This window comes from Kwoniella dejecticola, chromosome 4, assembly GCF_000512565.2.
Source record: "Kwoniella dejecticola CBS 10117 chromosome 4, complete sequence".
Lineage (NCBI taxonomy): Eukaryota > Fungi > Basidiomycota > Tremellomycetes > Tremellales > Cryptococcaceae > Kwoniella > Kwoniella dejecticola.
Window position 1 is genome coordinate 1,414,284 of NC_089304.1, and position 23,278 is coordinate 1,437,561.

Genomic DNA, 23,278 nt, shown 5'->3' on the forward strand with positions numbered 1-23,278 from the left:
TGGGCCAAAGAATCGTTATGACATGAGCAGGCGGGTATATGTGTGAAGCAGTGTATGTACTTTACACGCCCAGATCAAATAAGATTATCGATGCGCTTAAATGTCACGAGTAACTCGGCTATCGACTCATCCCAATCAAGCAATAAATGACTAACTTGACTGAAAGATCATGGTCATGCGGGTGCGGGTATTCCGCGAATCCGGAGCCCAGATCAGATCTGTTCACTGCGATCTGGGTGGAGTCAAAATGCATTAGAGCTTTACCGAGTCAAGCATATGAGGGCACGTACAGTAGTGCACGTATGCATGGAATATGCAAGATATTATCATATTACAGTCTTATCAATATGATGCTGTACATGAATGTCCCAAACTGTGCGTGACCCAAGGCAGATCCAACGAATTATGCTATACTATACTAAACTACTCTTGCCTTCTTTGGCCTTTTGCATTTCTGTTCCTTCCCCAGCAATCGAAGGCTCAAGCTCAACTTGGACCTTCTTATTCTTGGTCACTCCTCTGCCTATCGTGCCCATTCCTCTGAGAGCTATGAGCGCAATGAAGAGCGCCAAGAAGCTGGTAGCTGCTCCTAACCAGAACGCAGCGTGATAACCCAATAACAGAGCTTCTTTATATGTCTTTCCTATACTGATAGCTTTCTGGAATTGCACATCCGAGATGACAGTAGTAATCGCCAAACCGAATGATCCGCCGAGTTGAATGAGCGTTTGGAAGAGGGCGCCAGCGACAGAATGTTCGTCTGGTAATGATAAAGCCGCTACGAAGATTAGACCTGTTGCCATCAAGCTGTGTCGGACACCAAAAAATAGCAGATCAGCATCGCTCTTACGCGTGACAAAGGGCAGGAGGGAACAGGAAGAAAGAAGGAAGGAAGTAAAACGCACAAATCCGCGCCCATGACTGAAAGCCACATGCCGTTGAATGGTAGCCTCCAGTAATTGGTATCTTGCCATGATAAAGCGAAACAGACATTGCCCATTCTGCATTACGTTGAAAACAAGAATTCGGTGTCAGTCAGTTTGATGACTGTGATTACTCATGGCTAAGGAGCTGAACTCACCCAGTGGCAATCAGTCCTACGCAAACCAGCCATTGAGTCGGGACTTTGCTAATCAAGAAAGCTACAACGACATTGCACAGGACTCCGGATACCGATGTAGGTAAGAATCGGAGCATCGCGCCGATCGGACCTGTCTCTTGTACTTGCTGGAAATACAGAGTAGCATGGTAGAATAGCGACTGAATAATGAAAATTTCGCCGTATTAGTACCCACCGCAGATCATACTTGTTCTCAGAAGAAGCTGTACTTACAACAAAACCCATCCATGCTATAAAACCGATAAAGTAGACCGAAGCCAATCTACCTTTCGCTCTCGTCCATAGCTGCAGTCTCATTAGGGGCGGTCGAGAGGTGTTGTTAATCAAATGTCTTTCCCAAAGGAAAAAGGCAACGACCAGCAAAACCCCGACGATAAGAAGCGATATTATATCTGCCGCCCCAGCCCCATATATCAGCTCTGCCCCTCATCGCAGGATTTGGTTTTCCGTAGGCTTACATGGGGTCTTCCAGCCGTTCGAAGCGGTCTCCCCTGCACTAATAGTGAACTGCAGCAAAATCAATCCCACAGTCACCAATGCGGCACCTATCCAATCTACTCTCTTGTCTTCTGAGTGAGGGATGTCTGATGGGATCGTCCACAGCGATACTACGGCAATGGCAAAAGCCATTCCGGCAAGCAAGAACAGTGCTCCCCGCCAGGTGTTACTGCAAATATACAACAATCAGCTCATGAAGATTCACAGTGGACTGAGAACTCACCTGACATAAGACACGAAGACTCCACCGACGATGAGACCGATAGCTCCGCCGACAGGTGCTCCAGCTGAGAAACAGGCAAAAGCCGTCGATCGCGCTTTACCAGTAAAGTTTTCCGCTATTATACCGACTGCACTTGGGGTTCTACCGAATCACAGATCAGAAGACAGTCAGTCAGCCTCTGTTACACTGACTTGCTTGAACAAACTTGTCCTCTTGAGTCCATCCAGAACTCACGACATAGCAGCACCACAACCCGCAAGTGCACGAGTAACCACCAACCCTGCACCGTTCTTCATGAACCCCCCGATTAACGTCCAGAGCGCATACCATAATACTCCAGTCACAAAAACAAGCTTCCTCCCGTGTACATCCGCCAGCCTTCCACTCAGTAATAAGAAACACCCATTGGTAAGTGCGTAGGCAGATGCGATCCACTGCAAATCTGAGTCTGTCATCTTGAGGTCAGTCTGAATGGTTGGTAGACCGATATTCAAGGTTTGTCCTCCTGCAGCCGACATGCACATCGTAAATGTTACTGTGGCCGCCACCAGAAATAACCTTGTCTTAGACAAAGGAGTCGATGTGATTGGCGGAACATCTGACTCGTCGATGGGTACAGTCGACAATGTCCTATTCAGATCTACTTCTGCGTCGCCGCCTCCCGGGGTAGGTAGAGGTTTTGTGGTCATTTCTGGTGAGATGGAGGTGTGTCCTTGTTCCAGAGTCGGTATATAGTGAGTGTGTTGTCCATCTAATTCATGATGAGTGTCAATGCCATTGTTTGAGAGGGTTGCAGAGCTAGATGGTGGTATAGAGTGGGATCCGATATTATCGGACATATCTATAAGTTGTATTTGTGATTGGTGTTTATTTGCAGCTTTTCCCGGATTCTGGTCCAAGTGGATTTCCTACTTCGCGCAGGACGCGTATATGACTAGAGAGCTTCGACGAGATATACACAGAGAACGATGGTATTATATAGATATATACACATATGACAGGACAGAAGGAGTTATGAAGAAGTAATCGAATGATCCTGGTATTTAGCTTTTCGGGTTTTTCTATTTTTGTTTTTCTTAGCCTCTGGCTGATCAATTATTCCCAGATGAGTCGCACATGTCCGGCGGAGCCTCGGCCGGACCATGGCACAGAACGCGTTGCGCTAAACTCGCCAAAAGACAGTTGCAAGAATATTGAATTGTTCCATCATCCAGTCAACTTCGCGGTGGTTGAGCTGGACATCAGAGCTGATTAGTAGCTCATTGACGGATATTTACATATATACTGTTGGACGAGATGGACTCGCAACCTTATCGAATCAACGTCAGAGGTGGTCGGAAAGTCCGCGCGAGCGGATCAACGAGTGTTTTCGTGTCATCAATCAGTCCAAAGGCGGCAAGAGTCGGTGAGTGATCAAGCGGTGAGTCGTCACGAGTCCATCTTCAGTAAGCCTCGCAATATCTTGACCCCAGCATTCAAAAAAAAGGTGAAGCAGCAACGAAGATCGAGGTTCTGGTTCTGCGATGACACTCCTCGGAAGAAGACCGATGTACACAAACAAGTTGATTAGATTCATACTAAACAACGCACTGACCTTCAGCGGGAGGTTCGGTATGAACCTAGAACCCTAAATCCCAAGTGGCCTTTGCGCACGGGTCAGTCATCAAAAAGACAAAGCCGCTAACACACAAATCTGAAACGTTGAAGCGCATTTTCAGAGCATCATCAATATGCATATGACAGAGTGTCACCATAACATTCGGGTGTTTGGTGGTTGGTGGTCAGAGGGACGTGCATATTGATTGACAGAATGGAAGCGAATAACAGATCCTCCATCTTCCTGACTTTGATCATCATTCAATGGTGTTATCGCCTCTTGCGCTGCTCCACATACCTTTGATTGCTTACTTTCCATCACTGCCGACTTCTTTTGTTCGGTTCCGCTAAGATCCTCTGAGACCCCTCGATAACGCTCATTATGCGTGCTTTACCATACTTACAGTCATCATCGACAGGATAAAGGGAACCTGTTGACCTCAAAATTCGAACGAAAATTGTATATCAAGATATCTAGTCTGGAAGTCACGAAAAGAGCGACAAAACGTATCGCCAACAGAGGACGATCAGTCCTGTTCCCAGCCTTAGTACGAAGCACCGCCTTCCCTCAAGCACACCCACTCTCATCCTTCTCAGCGCAATCCAAACCCAAAAAACAAAAATCAACGATCTTATCGTAGAAGCTGCTTCGGATATCTCCCCCATCCTCGTCGTCAAACACATCATCTATATCACAACAAGCGAAAAATGGTCTCTCTCAGATGGACACCCTCCTCCCCGACCCTTGCACCCAAACCAATCTCAAGGACGTTCTCGCAGAAACGAAATTTGTCTTTCCTGGTCATAGGCCTATTCGTACTCTCTTTCTTACTGTTGAGCTTGAATCCGAACGTACAACAAAACTCCCTCGAACACCTCGATAGGCTGAAAGAATGGTCGAGCGATAAAGCGCAAAGCTTAGCCGAGGGTTGGTCGGATGATACGATGATAGGAGGAACGCTGAAAGGTTGGCTGGCTGATGCTGATGCTAATGAGCATCCGAAGGAGAAGAAGGAATGTAGAGGCTGGAATCACACGCTGAGTGAGGACAACGATCCGCCGAACTGCTTGAAAGCTAGGCAGTACAGACAGACTATGAGGGTGCTGGACAGGGAGGACAAAGCTGAACAGTGAGTGATCTACAGTGTCCATTTCCCCCACTCGTCCTCCGACGGGGTCCAGTCCTAATGAATGAGAGAAGCGAATCCCTGTTGGAGTGCGAGCTGACGAGACTGAACGTATTTTAGCGATCATTGGTATTTCACTCTCATCCATAATCGCGAAACCCTTCGAAATATCTCAATGTGCTTCTTGCCCGTTTCAGATCCAGACTGGAGACTGTGCCATGAGAAGCCTCTCATTCTCTCCGGCTGGTGGTACACCGCTGAAGTCATAACGGGGGCGACTACCGGCGAGGTCATATGGCAAAGCTCTATCGTGAGTGACATAGAGGCGGTCATTCGAGAATGAAACCCTAATAGAGTTAGTTACTGCGTTGCTGATTGCTTCTATCTCGATCTTTGATCTTTGTTTCTAGACAAAACAACTGAAGATGCTCGGATACTCTTTCATCGCCGTTGGACCATACTTGAACTGGGTAGAAGTGGCCGAAATGATGCCTGACGTCTAGTAAGTTGTAGTCCTTGCAGTCTCGGAATAGACAAAACAAGCGAGCTGTTTGTTGATGCCCTGCAACGGCTGTAGCCACCTGATATGGAATAGTGATCTCGATACCGTCACTTGCATCACAGATCCTCGCTGTATAGCGAAAGCGCACTATGTTCCACCTGAAGACGGAGAAGACCTTTCTGTCGGTGTGCCAGACGAAGAGAGAGGTGTTATTCCGATCTGGGCTCTGGGAATCGTTGACTATGTGAGTCTTATGTATTTCAGACGGAGCAAGGGAAGGGAGGAAAAGCATCCAGCTCATGTTAGCCGGAATTTACACGATAGTGGGGAGCGAGGCCAAGAGAAATGTCCAACAACAAATATTGGTGGGGACTGACTGAAGATGGACCTTGGAGTTATCACCCATTAGGGCAGGAATGGATTGCTACGTGGGTGTGCTCCTTCACGCAATTTAGCGATACCACTTGCTTAACAAGTAACCCGAAACACGGAGGAGCATAACAGCTGACATCCCGTATCAATGCAGACCATGGCCTTTACCCGGAGGTCATTACCACTTACCATACTCCATTGAAGATTACTGTCTGAAAATGCCTATCAAATCTCACGAAGAAAGAGAAAATGCCGCCCTTATACTGGCTAAGCGATCGTGTAAGTTTGCATCGAAATCTCCAGGTTTTTCAGCTGGCCCGACGATTTCTGACAATCTGACTGACTGTGATCTCATCTGTAGCATACTTTCATTACCCCCATGTTTCACCTCCAGAATTCTGGACGAACTTGTCACAAGTGCCCGATTTTGAGCTTCTCTCTACTGTCGAGGTAGAAGAAGGCAAGCCCCTTCCCGAGGGCTTGGTGACGATGGGCAAACAAAGTAGGGAGAACTACACTGAATTGGTAGGCAGTGTGAAGGCTTTAGTGGGGATGGGTGCACCACCTATCAGTCCAAGTATATACACTTCTCTGTGAGTCAATGTCTCCCAGCTGTCGAGGTGTCCGACATCCGAAAGAGAGGCGCGGTTGACTGGGAGGAGGTGATACATAGATGTCAAGCGACTCCTGTGGTGATACCGCATTTCCAGGAGAAATACAGGATGGACGGATGGTGGCTTTACTCCAGGTAAGTTGGACCTAACTTTTCCTACTTGCCTTGACTGGATTCGGCCTTTTTTGCAGTGGGTACGAGCTGAAGGAGAATTGTCGGCATGTCAGTTGGTCTCAGCATGGTCCAGCTATTGCATTGGGTGAACCATGGGTATACAAATACTACGCGCACAATTATACAGACTTGGAAACCGCCGTTAGGAAAGCAATGTCTACCTCGATAGAGCGATAGTGAGTCGTGGATACACCCAGTTGCTTTTTTCCAATCAAAAGCGTCAACGTGAACTTTTGTTGATATTGAAGCATTGATCCTTGTTACTGAGTAGTATACCGGAAGATATGAAATTGACTTATACACTCTCGCAACTCTCCAAATACCTGCAAAGGGACTTGAAATTGATGTTCCAGGACGTAAGAGATAACAATGCCGGGAAAATACCCCGGCTGAAAAAGGGTGCGAGGGAAAGATGTTATGAGTTGAACAGGTGCAAGAAACCGTTAGAAGCGGGTAGAATACCTAATATACCGCCTGTCTTCCCTTCGAAGGATTAGAAAGCTCACATCCCAGGGCTAGTGAAGAGAACGGATCTTCTTCTTTGGAACGGATGGATGGCTGATGGGAAACCCCGAAGCTGTTTCTTGATGAGAACGAGTACCAACCCCGAGATCTGACCTGATTGCGAGCCAGAGACATGGAAATTCTGGCTTGAAGTGCAATACACCAATACACAATATCATAGATTTTACTGTATACATGTCTCAGGTTATATAGACAATACACTACATGCATGAACATTCAGATTATCACAGTGGATTGACCATATTTACAACGAAATTCCTCGCTCCAAAGTCCGCGAGCATTCTTCATGCCTCATACAATATACACATATATACAACTGATGACGATGACCCTTCAGCCAGTTATCGAGGACCCAATCATATGTTGAATGACACAATTACTCGTGCCTATTTTCTCCCCTTGAGCTGCTCGAACAATCCCTCGATATCTTCTTTGCTGACTGTGCGACCGGACGAGACGTGTTCCTGCAACATGGAATTGAGGCGATCTCTAGATGAAGTGATCATCGTCAGCATGATTTCGGGAACATGCTCGAAATGGAATTCCAAGAGATTCAAGGTATGAGAAAATCATCATGGGGCCACCAAGAATATTAGGAGGCTCATGGCTCATGACTCACTTCAATCGTTGATAGCCATGTAAAGCCTCGATAGCCTGCACACGTGGGAGAGAGGTCATCACTCTCGAGGTCACCTGCTCCATGGTCTCCTCTATTCACGCAAAGCCTATCATGTCAGCTGATTTGCCCCGTTTTGTTCGAATCTGACGATCGCACTGACCTTGTCCTTCTTCTTCTGTCGGAGGTTCGTAGATCTCGTCGTCGACCAAAGGGAACGGCAAGGATTGGATCGTTTTTCCCTGGATCAATCGGGAATCAGCTCTTTGTTTCTAGAAGGTGCATAGTGCTGATCTTGATGACGAGTAAGAAATGGTCGGACTCACATCAAGTCGATCTTTCAGGGATTCTCTGATTCCATTACCCAAAAATATATCGCCTTTGCCTTTCCATATCCATGTGATTTTCCCTTTTTCATTCCCATCGATGAAATCTTCTTCGGGGATCGATTTGGCGTCCTTCGTATTGTCGCCGTTGGCCGAGATAGGGATCGGTACAACCTTTTCCAGTCTCAGTCTCTTTGACACTTGTCCATTTTCGTCATTAGTGGAATCTTCTTCTTCGGCTTTACGTTTCCCATTTTCCTCTTCTGTCTGAACCCCATCCGCATTTTCGCGATTAAGACTATCATGTCCGTCACACGTGCTGTTATCCTTCTTAATTCCCTGAGGAAGCTCCCTCTTTTGGCCAAGTACAGCCCAACCGACATTCTCGGTAGGCTCGATGATCATCCATCCTTCTTTTCCTGCTTGACTGCGCAGGAAGTCGTTGCTCATTACGCACGAGGAACAGATCAGCCCATCGTATGTGTCGGACCGTATAAGTACAGAAGATTCTTCATCGTCGTCTTCTTCCTCCGTGCCGGTGGAAGTCACGCCCACTCCGGGGCCCGTAGCGCACGAGGGATCGATATGGGGCGCGGTACCGTTCATTTCGCCTGCGGTCGATAGTTGTGTACTCATTGTTGTGGGGTTTTGAGCTCGAAGGTTGAGACACGATTCATGGAACCAATCCTGTCGTAACACACTGAGCATTCGTACTTACACTTGCACTCTCGATGAGGGCAAAACGGTATTCTCACCTCGCAAGCAATACAACAGATCATAGCTTCGGTCTCGGTCTCCGCATCATACTCTCTTCCGCATCTACAGAACTTGCCCTTGAAATTATGGGTGTAGTGATTCTTCTCGTTCGCTTCTTGAGGTTGGGCTTCCGGCGGGTACAGTTGACATCTCCTTCGCTTCTTCGAAGGCGTCGGTTCAGGCTGAGTCGTAGTTGTCGGACAGTCGCACCTGAATGATCGTCTTGTCCACAGCTCCACTAATCGATGTTCTACGACCAAGGACCGCTTCGGTCTTCAGCTTTGATACTCACTTACTCACTCGTCGTCTGATGAGCAAGAGAAACATTATGTATGGACTCACCTGAGTGACATGAGATGGAACATCCATAACATACGCCTTTCTCACCGCAATCTATCATAAGATCTCGTCAGCTCCTATACGCATGAATTGTAGGAGGCGGAAAAACGAGATGAGCTTACCAAGACATGACCAGACACTTTGTCTGAGATAGCCTTTATCGTACGTGCACTCGTCGAAGCTATAAGGTAATGCCTCTCTGGCTTCCTCAGCCATACGGTCCGAAGTGTCGATCAACGATTGTAGTGTGATTTCGGATGAAGGTGGCTGAGAAGCCAAATACGACGTTGGGAGGAGCGTGAAGCGTGTCGAGGCGGACGGAGACTCCATTGTTGATAATCCAGCTCTTCGTTGAGGGCGCTCGGCGGGTTCTACGGGTGATGCATCTTCCACAACGCGGAGAATGATGTCGAGCTTGTCCACCCAGGATAGCTGGTAGACGGGGGAACGCGTCTGGTGGAGGGATGATCGACAACAACGATGCGATGCTAATACTTATTTACGTTTTCCATTTAAGCTTGCTTCAGCTTCTTTGTGCTCTCTTCGTTGTTGCTTTCTTACTTCGCAACATCAATTCTCGTCTTGCCACTGATTTGCTTTCTTAAGACAAAGTACAAGCCTGCTAAGATATCACATCCAGGTATTGTCAATCATGCCCAGGTCACCAAGAAGATCCCGCTCGCCTGAAGGAGGAAGAAGAGGCGGTGGCTCATACAGGGACAAAGACAGGGATAGAGACAGAGAAAGAGATTCTTCACCTTCACGGTACGAGCGTTCTTACGGTGCTAGCGGTAGCTCTTCTCGACGGTCTGACGATCGAAAAGGCTCAATCTCCCGATATGACGACGATCGCGATCGATATGCCTCTTCAAGAGATAAAGACAGGTATCGAGACAGGGACAGAGACAGAAGCAGGGATAGATACCGTGGTGAGGATGATCGCGATAGACGAAGAAGAGACGAGAGGGATGACAGAAGATATCACGAAAACAGTCGAGATCACCGACCTTCAGACCGAGATCGAGATCGAGACCGTCGTGACCGCTCACGAGATGATAAAAGGAGAGATGAAGCACGTCCGGCGAACGGACGACATACCCGTTCCCCTTCACCTTCATCCAGAAAGCCTGCAGTTCATTCTACCTTGAACACGACTAATGGCAGTACACCCGGAGGATCTCCTGCTCCGGAGACGGACGAAGACAAAAAGCGTAAAGCGAAAGAAAGGCTGGAAGCTTGGAAGAAGCAAAGGGCACTGAAAGAAGGAAAGACGGCAACTCCAGAGCCTCCGACCAAATCGTCAAGTCCAGCTCCTCCCACTGTTCCAGCTCCTTCTATCGGAAATTTACCCAAACGTGAGTCCCCTTTTGAGCACTTGATTCTCCTCGCTTGTGACAATTTAGCTCAACATTGTCTTCCCATAGCAACTGGTCTTCCTGGCAAACCCACCGCATTCTCTCTTTCGCGAATCGGATTACCCCTCAAAGCAGGATCCAAACCCACCCCGCTGAAGAGGTCTTTAGCTGCGACGCTAGATGACGAAGAGTCGTCAGATAGGAAGTTACAGAAACTTGGAGATCTTCCAGAAATCAATCCCGAAGTCCAGTCTGGAGAAGCGGCTGACATCGGAGCTATCGGTGACGACATGGCTGTAGAAGACGTCAAACCCGAAACGAATGGCAATGGCGATGCCGATGATGTCGTGGAGGATAAGATGGATGTCGATGAGAAGCCTGATACAGGTGCTGCTCAGGAAGACAGTGCGATCAAAGTGGATGCAGCGGAGGAAGAAGAAGAAGAGGATCCATTGGACGCGTTCATGAAAGCCAATGTGCAGGAGGTGAGCAAGGTCGATAGTGCAGATGCGAAACGTATGGGACTTCGAGCGTCTGGTGATGATAGTGACAACGAAGAAGAGGAGAAAGTCAAAGTTGAAGACAAGCTGGCAGAGGCCGAAGCTCTATTGCAGTGAGTATATGATCTCCTCGTGCCCGGCCATAATCCCGGTCCTCTCTCTGATACACTCCGCATCGACCCGTTCCCGATTCACATTTCACTGACTCTGCGCAACGCATCGCAGGCAAGCAGCATCCAAATCACGTAAGAAGGATCTACCGCCGCCTGACCATTCGAAGATCGACTATGAGCCTTTCCGAAAAGCGTTCTACAACCCACCTTCCGAAGTTCTGGACATGGATGAAGAGGATGCAGAATTGCTGAGATTGGAGATGGACGGTATCAAGATCAGAGGTCAGGATGCACCTAGACCAGTGAAGAACTGGGGAGCTTACGGTCTCCCGACCGGATGGTGCGTTTCTTACCCTCCTTTGCAGAATTGAGCACTTCGAGCTGATCATTTTTGCCGTAGTCTGGACGTCATACGTCATCACGGATGGGCGACGCCTACTTCCATCCAAGCACAAGCTATACCTGCTATTATGTCAGGTCGTGATGTGATCGGTATCGCGAAAACTGGTTCCGGTAAAACCATCGCTTTCCTCCTTCCCATGTTCAGGCATGTTCGTGATCAAAGGCCTGTTTCCGGGAGTGAAGGACCGATAGCTGTTGTAATGTCTCCTACCCGAGAATTGGCAACCCAAATATACAAGGAATGTCAATCATTCTTGAAGGTCTTGAACATCAGAGTAAGTTTGAATTTAGGCTCCATGTACTTCCACACAGATTGGAACATGCTAATGAACTTGAATCAGGTGACGTGCTGTGTTGGTGGTTCATCGATTTCTGAAGATATCGCCGCTATGAAAAAGGGAGCCGAAGTAGTCGTCTGTACACCCGGTCGAATGATCGACCTACTCACGGCCAACAATGGACGAGTGACGAATCTCCGAAGAACAACATATATGGTGATGGACGAAGCTGATCGAATGTTCGATATGGGCTTTGAGCCCCAAGTAATGAAAATCATCAACAATGTCCGACCGACCGCTCAAAAAGTCTTGTTCTCAGCTACATTCCCCAAAACGATGGAATCCCTCGCTCGAAAGATCTTAGTGAAACCACTGGAAATAACGGTCGGTGGTCGATCGGTTGTTGCGCCCGAGATTGATCAACGGGTAGAAGTCCGAGAAACAGAATCCAAGTTTAATAGATTGTTAGAGATCCTCGGAGAGATGGGTGAATCGCATAAGGAAGAAGAAGATTTCAGGACTTTGATCTTTGTGGATCGACAGGAATCTGCGGATGACTTGTTCAGGGATCTGCTTCAACGAGGATATGTCTGTGCGAGTTTGCACGGTGGAAAAGAACAGGTTGACAGAGATGAGGCGATCAAGAACTTCAAGAATGGTGATGTACCGATTATCGTGGCTACTTCGGTCGCTGCCAGAGGGTTGGACGTCAAGGAGTTGAAGTTGGTCATTGTGAGTCCTCTCCCCACTCACCCAGACCCATCAAAATGTGTCTTTGAGCCATTCCTCTCGTTGTGTATCACTTTGTGGGATCTGAAGCTGACTGATGTTCTTTTCTCAGAACTACGACTGTCCCAATCATATGGAGGACTACGTGCACCGAGCTGGACGAACAGGTCGTGCGGGTAACACTGGTACCTGTATCACATTTATCACTCCACAACAAGAGAAGTTCTCCGTCGACATCAAGAGAGCATTGGAGGCCAGTAACGCCTTCATTCCTGAGGATCTCAAAACCATGGCTGATGGTAAGTCACATCGAGATGTCTCATCAAAACGGGGTCCGCTGACAATGTTTCTAGGCTTCATGGAGAAGATAAAATCAGGTAAAGCACGACAAGCCGGTAGTGGGTACGCCGGTAAAGGTTTGGAACGAATCGAACGAAAGAGGCTCGAAAAGGACCAAGCGGAGAAACACACATACGGAGATACATCCGAAGCTTTATCGCTCGCATCACGAGAAGGCGCTGTCATACCTTACAAGCCCAAGACAACCGAATACAAACAACCCGAGTCCAACCCCAACGCAGGAAAGGGAGATGCCGATTACACTTTCACCGAGATCAAAGTCGAAGTCATCCATGGACCTGCGCCGGATCGAGTCATCCAGAATCAACCGCAAAAACCTGTCATTGCCGCTTTGCCCGCGCAGACTATCGCTGCTCTTGAAAAGGCGAAGGCGGAAGGCCGAACGGTGGATGCGGAGAAACTGGCGAAAGTGGTAGCTCGATTGACGCAATCGATCGAATTGACCAAAGCTGAGAAATTGGGTTTGGCTCAACCAGCGATGGTGGGAGGTGTACGAACGAAAGATCCTGATGCGACTGATTATCATGCGATCTTCCCTATCAATGATTACCCTCAGAAAGCACGATGGAAAGCGACCAACAAGGAACAGATGACTCTGCTCCAAGAGATCTCGGGGGCGAGTATCACGATGAAGGGATTGTATTATCCCCCTGGAGTCGAGCCTGGACCAGGGGAGGAACCGAAGCTCTCCTTGCTCATTGAGAGTAACGACGAACATCGAGTCAGAGCTGCAGTGGATGAGATCAGGAGGAATTTGGTCGAGGCTTCCGTTGCTGCGCTCAATGTAAGTTTCTTTCCCTTGTTGAACATTCGCCAGCTATGGATGCGTTATTAGCACAATCACAGAATGTAATGCTGATGCTGTGTATCGCTGCCCGCAGACCGCTGATAGAGCCCCAGGTGGAAGTGGAAGATATGCTGTATAAGCGGTTCATCAACCACATTGTGGAAGCTGCTCTCGGGAACGCATCAAAAGGCCTGAGAGACTCATTGAGATATTGCGGGCAGATTTTGTATCATCATGCATCACACGTCATTTGTCACTTTATGAGCAAGGTTCATCGATGTAGGATTGCGCACACAGGGGGGATTACATTGAATTCCGGAGCCCCTAAATTTCTCTCGGATCCGAAGCACAAGATTAGTTCAGAGGTCGAATTCGTAAATCTCTCGCACATTCAAGTTCATTTGTCTCTGCACAAAAACCGTTCTCCAGTCATACAGTCATACAGTCATACAGGGGTGCGCAGAGGTTCATCAAGCCCTCAGTCCTCGTTTAAAGTTTGTTCGGGGGATATCCGCGAGATGGCACCGACACCATCGTGGGTCGTAGATGACCTATCCATCATCTTGGGTCTCGGTGAGTCTGCTACTCCCCTTCCAGGGGTCAACGTTTACGACGAATAAGGGCAGTTTAAGCTGACGAGATGGTTGCGGGTTCAAGATGACGAGACTATAAAACAAATGATTGTACCTGACCTGGAATCTTATACGCATGAAGCTAGACTCAGAGTACATCTGCAGGTGAGCTCACATCCAGCACTGACACAGCATGAATGGTGTAGCTGATTAACGGCATCATCTATATGGATCTGGAATGTCACGTAGGACTTCCTTGGATCTACACCACAGGCCAAATCATTCATCACCCGCTACACATCCCTTCGATTTCCGTCCCTCGCATCATCCTCTACAGGCTCAATACCTAGTCCCAGCTTGACTGCCGATCCATCTCTTGTCAAACCCACATCGAAAACCAAGATTAACGCATCTTCGAAGACTCCCAAATACACTTCTGGACCCCCCTCGCGCACACGTACACCCGCTCTCTCCCGACCCTCCTCCAACGCAGGGTCTTCCCGAACAGCCTCGAAGGAAATACCAGAAGTCCTTGAAGCTGCTTTCGGACCCGGCGGGAAAGTCTATCAGAAGAACCGGGATCTAGACGTTGAGATCGGTTGGGGTGGGCGTGCTTCATCGTCATCTGCAGCAGCAGCAGGAGCAGTAGGGACAGGAACAGCGACCCCAACATCAGGATCTGGATCTCGGTCGCAAACGCCCAATCAGTCAGGACAGGTCCCAAGAACAAGACAAGCTGGGGCTGCGAATTTCCAATATCAATATCAACATCAAGATTCGAAACCACCTACTCGCAGATTAGGGCTGGACGCCCCATCCATGCCATCGAGTAGGACGAACAGCGGCAAAGGAAAGAAACGAGACGATGCTTCGGCGTCGGAAAAGATATGGGATAAGCCGAAATCACCTGAAATCAAGCGTCTGGAAAATGTATTGGATAATCTCAGGATCCTGAGAGAGGGTGAAGGGAAGATCAAATCGCCTGAACAAGTGATTGAATGTTTCTGTCAAGGTGCGTTAGATCGTTGATTCCTTGTTTCCTTAAGTCAAGTAAGACAAGCTGATCATTTTGGCTCATATTATACCATTTTCGTCACACCAATTCAGCTCGAGTCCACCCTTTGTCAACCTACACGCCAATATGTCAATCGTGCGGCCTCGTTCTCTGTACTTTACAACTACCTTACCTTCCCTGTCCATCATGCCGCAACCCCCTATCCAGCCCCGCTCAGCTGGCCCGCCTGATCCTTCGATTGGAGAATGAGGTCGAGCTCCAACTAGAGAGTGAGGAGCGCGAGAGGCAGAAAGTCGAAAGAGAGAGACTTGAGAGATTGGCTATCCAAGCTGGAGGAGGCGCTTTCCCCACTTTGCCCGGAGCCACTCCTCAGCAAAGTATAACCACCACAGACAAAGGTGGAAGGAAAGTTATCAGTATAGGAAATAAAGTTAAAGGGAAAACCAAGATCACTACGACGACTTATATCAAACCGCCCCCTCCTACTATATCAGCCAATTCCTCAAGGGAGATACAAGATGGTCCGAGGGATATAGTACCCCGACTGAGATTCGCTCCGATCGATCACAAGAGGTTCGAGAAAGAGTTGAACAAGCTGTCGAGTTTCAGAAAGGAACACGATAAACCGTTTGCAGATCCAAAGGCCATTCTCAGTGGCAAGGATACCAATAACAAGGCGGACGGACTCCAGTATAGGGAATTCATCGTTCCTGTTATTCAGGAGAACGGAATGGGTAGGCGCAAGAAAGGAAAGGCAAAGAAGTTGGGTGAAGGTGGAAGAGAAGTTCCAGGAGCAGGATAGATCGTGGTGAGACGCGATTGGGCTCTAGATCGCCTGCTATCTGCCGGTTTTTTCGTGGCCAGGTTCTGCGAGTCAGGTTCTGCGAGTGATGAAATACTGGTCCTTGCGTCTCCTTCAAGCTGGCAAACTGTATATACATGCCATCTAGAAATATGCAATTATTCACGAATTGAGATCTACGAGCCTTTATCTAGCATCTACAAAAGAGACTGGAATCGTTCGATCGATAATCTGAGGGTCTCAATCTCACTTTCCAAACTGCTCAACTTGTCAGCATTCGAATTTCGGACTTCCTCCTTGATGGTAGTCTCGTAATTTGGCTGTTCGACAATCTTCTGGATTTTGCCTCTGTTCGATTGAGCTAACGCTTCCTTCTTTTGTAATTTATCAATTTCAGCCGATGCATTGATCTTACCCTGAACGCCGCAATCGAGACAGGATCAGCTTGCGCTCTCACGTATCTCTCCCTCCTTCAAGCAATGCAAAACGCAGTCAACTTGAACTGTATCTTACTCACAGCAACAGGGATGTGGACGTTGATGTCAGAAGTGACGAATTCGGTACCGCATCCTTTCGGAACTTCGGAGTCGTCCGAGATGAATTTAGCCGTACCGCATCCTTTGGTCAGACCAATGATGATTGATTCTTGCGATTCAAGCAATTGCCTTTGTTTTTGGTTCTTGGCTTGGACAATGACTATATGTGGTCGCGATAAATCAGCTTACTTCATAGGTGACCATGTATACACGGAAGCTGACTTACCAGTAATCTTGTCTTCGATAGTCTTACCGTTAGTTGGCAAATTGTATAGACCAACAATCGATCGGGCTGCCTTGATACACTCTACGACGGTATCGAACTCGGCAGCTGCTTCAGGGAACTCTTGTTGCGAGAGCTACGAATGTTGCGTTCTCACTCAGCTGGTGTCCCGCTGCACGTACACAACGATTCTAAGATTACTCACATATTCGGGGAAAGAAGCCAACATGATGGTTTCGCACTTGTCGCCCTGTCTTCGAGGTAATCGTTGCCATAAGTCTTCGGTGACGTAAGGCATGAAGGGATGTAAGAGTTTCAGACCACCTTCGAGACATGTGTATAGGGTATTTTGAGCAGAAAGTCTGGAAGCTTCGGAAGCGTTGGATTCGAAAAGTGGTTTTGTAGCCTCCTACAAAGCGAAAGTGGGGTGACCGTCAGCGAATTGGAAAGACCGACTATTAGAGTATGGGCAAACGCAACTTACAATGAAAACATCACACAGGTCATTGAGGAAGTACTGGTACGCCGTGTTTGTTGCGTCGGCAAAGTCTCGAGCTTCTAATGATTTCGAGATCGAAGCAGAAGCGATGTTAAGCTTGTGGAACAACCATTTCTCGACCAAACCTTCTTGTCCAGTTGGCTGGATAAGTAAGAAGGAAACCAGTCAGCCATTGGGACTCGGTTCATAGGAATAGCGTCAAGACTTACCAAGGGCGAAGCATTGGGTACGAAAGTACTCTGTTGTCTGACACCACTCAGGTCGACGAGATCCATTCGGAAAAGACAGAATTTGGTGGCGTTCCAAAGTTTATTACAGAACTTCCTATAGCCCTCGACTCGTCCGATATCCATATTTATATCTCGACCTAAGCACACTGGCGTCAGTCCTCGATCCATATTGAATATGATGGATAGCAATTCGGAAACTCACCTCCTGATGTGTAATTACACAGAGTGAATCGCAAAGCATCGGTACCACACTGAGGGATACCCTTGGGGAACAATTTCTTCTGTCCATCTTCAGCTTTGGCGATCTCCTTCTCGGGTAAGTTACCCATTCGTAAATCGTTGTGCAATTTCTGCAAATTTTGTCCCGTGACCACGTCCAGGGGATCAATTACATTTCCGAGCGATTTCGACATCTTTCTACCGTAGGCATCTCGGATCATAGGGTGGCAGTAAACTTCCTTGAATGGCATCTTTCCAGTCAGGGTGTTACCGAAAAATACCATTCGTGCAACCCAGAAGAACAGGATATCCCAACCAGTCTCGAGGATCGAGTTGGGGTAGAAATGCTCGACGTCGGCAGTCTAGCATAGCTCTATTAGTCAAGTACTCAGACCGTTAACGTAAGTTGACTCACCTTTTCAGGCCAACCCATAGTGGAGAAAGGCCAAAGACCAGATGAGAACCAAGTATCGAGCACATCTTCGTCCTGCTCTAAAGTGTAAGATCGACCATTGGCCTGCTCCTTAGCTTTAGCTTCGGCTTCTTCAGCACTTCGTGCAACAATCCAATTCTTGTCATCGGCGGTCTGGAAGAACAAACGGTCAGTCGCCCTCATTGTTATCGACAAGTATTTATTGTAACTCACGTCTGGAACTTCTCCATCGTATTTGATGAGATAAGCAGGACATCGATGACCCCACCACAATTGTCGAGAAATACACCAATCTTGCATGTTCTCCATCCATCTGATCCAGTCACCGGCCGAGGTCTTAGGCTTGATCTCGAGCTCTCCAGCACGAGTTCGCTGAACAACGAGGTCAGACGATTGCAGGGCAAGCGGAATCGGATCAATTACTCACCTTGAGAGCTTCCTCAGCCATCGGCTTGCAGCTTACCCACCATTGGGGTTTCAGGATTTGTTCGACAACGTCACCGGATCGCCTACGTGCCAATGTCAGCTGAGATAAGGATAACGTGATATCGATACATACGAGCAGATTGGAATTTGCATCTCATTATCTTTCTGCTCGACAAACAAACCCTTCTCCTTCAATGCCTTGATGATCTCGTTTCTGATGTGGAATCGTTTCATGCCCTGCGTAGATCGGAACGTCAGGACGTAAAGGATCAGACCTTGGGTCATAACGACTGACCTGGTATGGAGCAGCATTCTCGTTGTACGTTCCGTCATCGTTCATCAAGCTGATAAATTCGAGATTGTTCCTTTGTCCACACTCGAAATCATTAGGATCGTGAGCAGGAGTGATCTTGACAGCACCGGTACCAAATTCCATGTCTACGGTGATGGCGTCGGTGATGATAGGGATTCGTCGGCCATTGAATGGGTGAATGACGAATTTACCGTGCAAGTGCTATGATGGTCTTAGCTCTATGTCGCACATTGTGTTCTCGACCGAATGACCTACCTTGTAACGCGGATCGTCGGGATGGACGGCAACAGCGGTATCACCAAGCATGGTCTCGGGACGTGTGGTAGCAACGATGATCTTTTCGTCTGTAGCGAAAGCTCAGCTCTGAATACGATCATCTGAGGGTAAAGTGACTTACCAGAGTTCTCTATAGGGTAGGCGAAGGAAGTGATAACACCAAATTCGAATTTCTCTTTTACGTCATATCCCTTGACGTTCAATAAAGTCCGTCCTGTCAAGGCCATTTGATCGACCTGCCATGACACCAGTCAGCTTTCGCTATTCCAGTGAGGGAGGCGATTGGGACGGACGGAAACTGACCTCGAGATTCGATAAACTGGTATTCAGGTAAACACACCAATTGACCAATCGATTTGCGCGGTACAAAAGACCTTTCTCGTGCATGATGCAGAAGGTTTCTTGAACAGCTTTACTAAGTGACTTTATGAGAGGGACTTCAGCATTCTTCTTTTGAGCTTCAGCTTGAGCCTTTGAGACTTCACATACATCGTTCATTGTGAAAGCGACTCTGTCCCAGTCGAACGATCCACCAAGCCTTTCCATTTGGTTTGTGATTTTGGCTTGATATCTGCGGTACTCATCAGACCTGAAGACCGCCAGCTAACTGCCTGGATAAGGGGACAGCATGAATGAATGAGGTTAGACGTACTGATCCTTCCACTCCCAGACTTTTTCCAAGAATTTCTCTCTACCGTAGTAATGCCTCGAGTGTCCTTCTGTCTTCATCAGACGTTGCTCTACAACAGCTTGCGTAGCAATACCAGCGTGATCATATCCGGGTAAGAAGAGGACGGTGTGACCTTGCATTCGTTTCCTGTCCGCACAATTACGTTCCATTAGCTGAGAATCATTGTTCAGGTGCAAGCTTGTTGTTCGACCGACCGACATACCATCTTATGAGCGCATCTTGGATCGATATCGTCAGAGCGTGACCAATATGCAAGTTACCGGTAACATTAGGGGGAGGGAAGGTTATACAGAAAGTCCCTTTTTCGAGGGGTTTACCATCGGCACCATAACGAGGTTTGAAGAAGCCTTTCGCGTTCCACCAGTCGTAATGTGCTGCTTCGACTTGTATCGGATCGTAACCAGCTGGAAGGTTACCGGAGACATCTGCGAATTTGCCCGGTGTATATAAGCTCAGTCCATGAAATTGCTCTGACGTTGTAGAGCTTCAAGCTTACCTTTCTTCTCTCCCTTGGGTGTTGTGTTGACCCACTCCTCAACGGGGGCTTCAGCTTTCTTCTCCTTCTTCTCCGCCTTATCCTTCTTCGGGCCTTGAGCGACAGTCGGACCTTTGGCAGCCTTCTGTGCGAGCTTCTCTAATCGCTTAGCTTCTTTCTTAGCTGCACTTTTCGTTATTTCTTTACCGCCTTCCCCTGTTGTGCCAGGTGCAAGCGCTGCTGCAGCTCCTTCAGCAGGATTTGCTTGTTCAGCAGGCAGAAGAGTGGGAGAAGGGACGGCTTTCTGGTCTTCTGCCGACATTCTGGTGAGTCTTCCAGCTGTTGAAGTTGTATAAGTGGAAGAGGTGTTTGAGCTCGGGTAATTATTGATCTTCTGAAAAGTTGTGAATTGATATGGGACAGTGATGTTTTTGATATGACGGGTTGAGCGAGTCGAGTTATTTATCAGATATCTGAGCATATACTCTGGTATATCGAGTCGACTCGATCAAGAGGTACCAGATATCCTGCAACGAGTATGAGGTGATCAAAGGACTGAGGTTGATCAACTATTTTCATATACGGATAGATGAATTTGACTCAAAAAAGTCGGAGTGAGCGAGAGGAAGAGAGCGTCTCAGCATCTTAACTGGGGTGCCAAGATACATACTGACTTATCAGCTTACTTAGCCGGTTGAGGTTGATGCGACGCGGTCTGAGCGTCATCATTGTTATTGTTCACATTGTTCACTCATCGTGGTCAATAGCAGTCTTTCATCTGCTAGCTACAACCTCTCAAGCTTCACAAAGTTCCGAGGAGAGGATCAGGATGATATCAGTGAGTTTACTTCCTCTTGGTAAGATCACTCAGCTCATAATGAGATCAACGAAACAGGCATTCTTCATATTCAATCAAAAGGGCGAAGTCCTGATATCGAGGTTGTTCCGTCAAGACCTCAAGTAAGCAGAGATCTCTTTAGGACACCTTTTATCATCTGACTGACTGTGAATTCCTCGCAGACGATCAATATCAGATGTCTTCCGTATACAGGTCATCTCCAACCCAGATGTCCGATCACCGATCATAACATTAGGCTCGACTTCGTTCTTTCACGTAAGGATAAATAACGTATATGTAGTTGGAGTGACGAAGTGAGTTCATTTATTCCGGCTGGTGCCAAACCTACTTCGACTCTAAAGGCTGACCGTATGCTGCAGATGTAATGCTTCAGCTGCATTAGTCTTCGAATTCTTGTACAGGTTTATAACGATATCCCGGAGTTATTTCAGCAAATTGGACGAAGAGAGCGTGAAGAACAATTTCGTACTAATCTATGAGCTCTTAGACGGTGACTTCAGCGACCCTCATCTCTCTAGGTTGAATTCAGCAGCTGACACAACAATTTTTTGCAGAGATCATTGACTTTGGTTTCCCTCAAAATTCCGAGATAGACACGCTTAAGATGTATATAACGACAGAGAGCATAAAGTCCGAGATGGCTGTAGTGAGTATATTCAGCTAGCATCTAGGCCGTTCTACGAGCTAGGGCTGATCTTTCCTATCAGCGCGAGGACTCATCCAAAATCACTATCCAAGCGACAGGAGCTACATCATGGCGTAGATCAGACGTCAAGTACAGGAAGAACGAGGCTTTCGTGGACGTCATAGAGACTGTAAATCTATTGATGAGTAAGGAAGGTGAGTATCTCACCTCGAAGGCATCATTCGAGGATTCCAAACTTTGGCAAAAGTTGGCTGATCAGGCGTCGATGATCAGGCGCCGTCCTGCGGGCCGACGTGGACGGACAAATCTTGATGAGAGCGTACCTGAGTGGTACCCCGGAATGCAAATTCGGACTAAACGATAAGCTGGTACTACAAAAGCGGTACGTCCATCCGATGTCAGCTGAGCGATATATAGATTCTTGGAGGCCTGACACGGTTTACTGTTTGTAGTGGGAACGAGGGAACAAAATCAGATGATGCGGTAGAACTGGATGATTGTCAATTCCACCAATGTGTACGATTGGGTAAATTCGACTCGGACAGAAGTATAAGTTTCATACCGCCCGATGGGGAGTTCGAACTTATGAGGTGTGTTGAAACGTGCTCTTCTCTTCCATTCTTATTTGCTCCTTCGATCTGTATTTATAGGCATGCTAAAAACCTTCGTTGACAGGTATCGATCTACCTCCAACATAAACCTCCCCTTCCGTCTCCAAACCCACGTCACCGAACCCTCCAAGTCCCGCGTAGAATACACCATCCACCTCAAAGCGAACTTCGACTCTAAGCTCAACGCCAACAATGTCATTTTGAGAATACCTACACCCTTGAATACGACCGGCGTTCAAGCGAAAGTCGGAATAGGCAAGGCGAAATACGTTCCCGGAGAAAACGTAATCGTGTGGAAGATACCGCGTTTACAGGGTGCTCAAGAATGCACCTTGACTGCTGAGGCGGACTTGGCAGCGACTACCCATCGACAAGCATGGTCCCGACCGCCTATACAGGTTGATTTCTCGGTAGTCATGTTCACTGCATCCGGACTGCTCGTCCGGTTCCTCAAGGTATTCGAGAAGAGCGGGTACCAGAGTGTGAAGTGGGTCAGGTATTTGTCGAAAGCCAATGGGTCGTATCAGATAAGGTTCTAGAGCAGCGATGGCGGACACCGTATATATACGTTAGTCAGTACAATCAGATCCCACCAATAAGATGTCTTCGAGGCGATAGTTCAAGTGGTCCAATCGAGTGGATGGTCAGATACGATTCGAACATTCGGCCGTAGTCCAACGTTGTGATGTAGCTTTCCTTGTTTCATCTTGCCCCTTGATATATTTACGATGTGCAATGCAATGTGATTGATCTATTGCCTCACTATCGGCAGGAAGGTTCGCATCACATTGGCCCGATCCTCATATTCGAGCCAGTCCCCAAAGCTGGTCCCCTTGGCTTGCTTGGGTTGGCTTGCAATTGACAAGTACCATCTCTGCATCCTCTCGCTCACACCGCGGTGATGTGTCCTGCTAAACAGACGGCTCCCCGCTTTGGTCTTTCTCCTCACTCATTCGATTCCCATTGCCAGTATCCGATACCTAGGATCTTTGACTCTTCATGACGTAGTCAAAGAGCCCTTAAAATCTATGGACCCTCCCTTGCTCCAACCATTCAGCGATTGCACGCTCGCTCGAAAACTAAACGAACGGTCCTAGCTACTGCCTACGAGTACATGTACATCGGACGATCCCACGCCTGG

The 23,278-nt window shown here is 47.8% G+C and overlaps 7 protein-coding genes across 7 annotated transcripts; 4 read left to right on the forward strand and 3 right to left on the reverse strand.

Moving 5' to 3' along the window:
* Positions 1-413: 413 nt before the first annotated feature.
* On the reverse strand, positions 414-2,530 carry I303_103792 (uncharacterized protein; the record flags this gene model as incomplete). The annotated part of the gene is made up of 7 exons (XM_018407126.1): positions 414-807; positions 906-1,001; positions 1,082-1,260; positions 1,334-1,512; positions 1,579-1,787; positions 1,842-1,982; positions 2,076-2,530. 7 exons carry the CDS (start codon positions 2,528-2,530, stop codon positions 414-416), a joined length of 1,653 nt encoding a protein of 550 aa, XP_018263934.1.
* Positions 2,531-4,145: 1,615 nt separating this feature from the next.
* On the forward strand, positions 4,146-6,722 carry I303_103793 (uncharacterized protein; the record flags this gene model as incomplete). Its single annotated transcript, XM_065968843.1, has 10 exons — positions 4,146-4,567; positions 4,685-4,874; positions 4,975-5,066; positions 5,142-5,310; positions 5,391-5,494; positions 5,593-5,717; positions 5,800-6,031; positions 6,112-6,186; positions 6,279-6,401; positions 6,497-6,722. 10 exons carry the CDS (start codon positions 4,146-4,148, stop codon positions 6,720-6,722), a joined length of 1,758 nt encoding a protein of 585 aa, XP_065824915.1.
* A 414-nt stretch (positions 6,723-7,136) lies between these two features.
* On the reverse strand, positions 7,137-9,117 carry I303_103794 (uncharacterized protein; the record flags this gene model as incomplete). The annotated part of the gene is made up of 7 exons (XM_018407128.1): positions 7,137-7,239; positions 7,370-7,460; positions 7,530-7,608; positions 7,693-8,379; positions 8,448-8,698; positions 8,791-8,841; positions 8,910-9,117. 7 exons carry the CDS (start codon positions 9,115-9,117, stop codon positions 7,137-7,139), a joined length of 1,470 nt encoding a protein of 489 aa, XP_018263936.1.
* A 322-nt stretch (positions 9,118-9,439) lies between these two features.
* Positions 9,440-13,450, forward strand: I303_103795 (pre-mRNA-processing ATP-dependent RNA helicase PRP5; the record flags this gene model as incomplete). The annotated part of the gene is made up of 8 exons (XM_065968844.1): positions 9,440-10,142; positions 10,212-10,755; positions 10,868-11,095; positions 11,156-11,432; positions 11,499-12,167; positions 12,277-12,463; positions 12,518-13,308; positions 13,406-13,450. 8 exons carry the CDS (start codon positions 9,440-9,442, stop codon positions 13,448-13,450), a joined length of 3,444 nt encoding a protein of 1,147 aa, XP_065824916.1.
* Positions 13,451-13,829: 379 nt separating this feature from the next.
* I303_103796 (uncharacterized protein) lies at positions 13,830-15,700 on the forward strand (the record flags this gene model as incomplete). The annotated part of the gene is made up of 4 exons (XM_065968845.1): positions 13,830-13,884; positions 13,969-14,048; positions 14,133-14,895; positions 14,991-15,700. The coding sequence occupies 4 exons, from the start codon at positions 13,830-13,832 to the stop codon at positions 15,698-15,700; spliced, it is 1,608 nt and encodes a 535-aa protein (XP_065824917.1).
* Positions 15,701-15,897: 197 nt separating this feature from the next.
* Positions 15,898-20,343, reverse strand: I303_103797 (valine-tRNA ligase; the record flags this gene model as incomplete). Its single annotated transcript, XM_065968846.1, has 19 exons — positions 15,898-16,116; positions 16,218-16,396; positions 16,463-16,595; positions 16,665-16,868; positions 16,944-17,099; positions 17,168-17,325; positions 17,391-17,769; positions 17,823-17,993; positions 18,054-18,212; positions 18,268-18,349; positions 18,400-18,503; positions 18,562-18,780; positions 18,835-18,923; positions 18,977-19,091; positions 19,159-19,278; positions 19,345-19,426; positions 19,508-19,672; positions 19,749-19,971; positions 20,043-20,343. The coding sequence occupies 19 exons, from the start codon at positions 20,341-20,343 to the stop codon at positions 15,898-15,900; spliced, it is 3,258 nt and encodes a 1,085-aa protein (XP_065824918.1).
* Positions 20,344-20,898: 555 nt separating this feature from the next.
* On the forward strand, positions 20,899-22,676 carry I303_103798 (uncharacterized protein; the record flags this gene model as incomplete). The annotated part of the gene is made up of 8 exons (XM_018407132.1): positions 20,899-20,981; positions 21,042-21,173; positions 21,240-21,370; positions 21,435-21,526; positions 21,588-21,720; positions 21,800-21,908; positions 21,979-22,116; positions 22,202-22,676. The coding sequence occupies 8 exons, from the start codon at positions 20,899-20,901 to the stop codon at positions 22,674-22,676; spliced, it is 1,293 nt and encodes a 430-aa protein (XP_018263940.1).
* Positions 22,677-23,278: the final 602 nt, after the last annotated feature.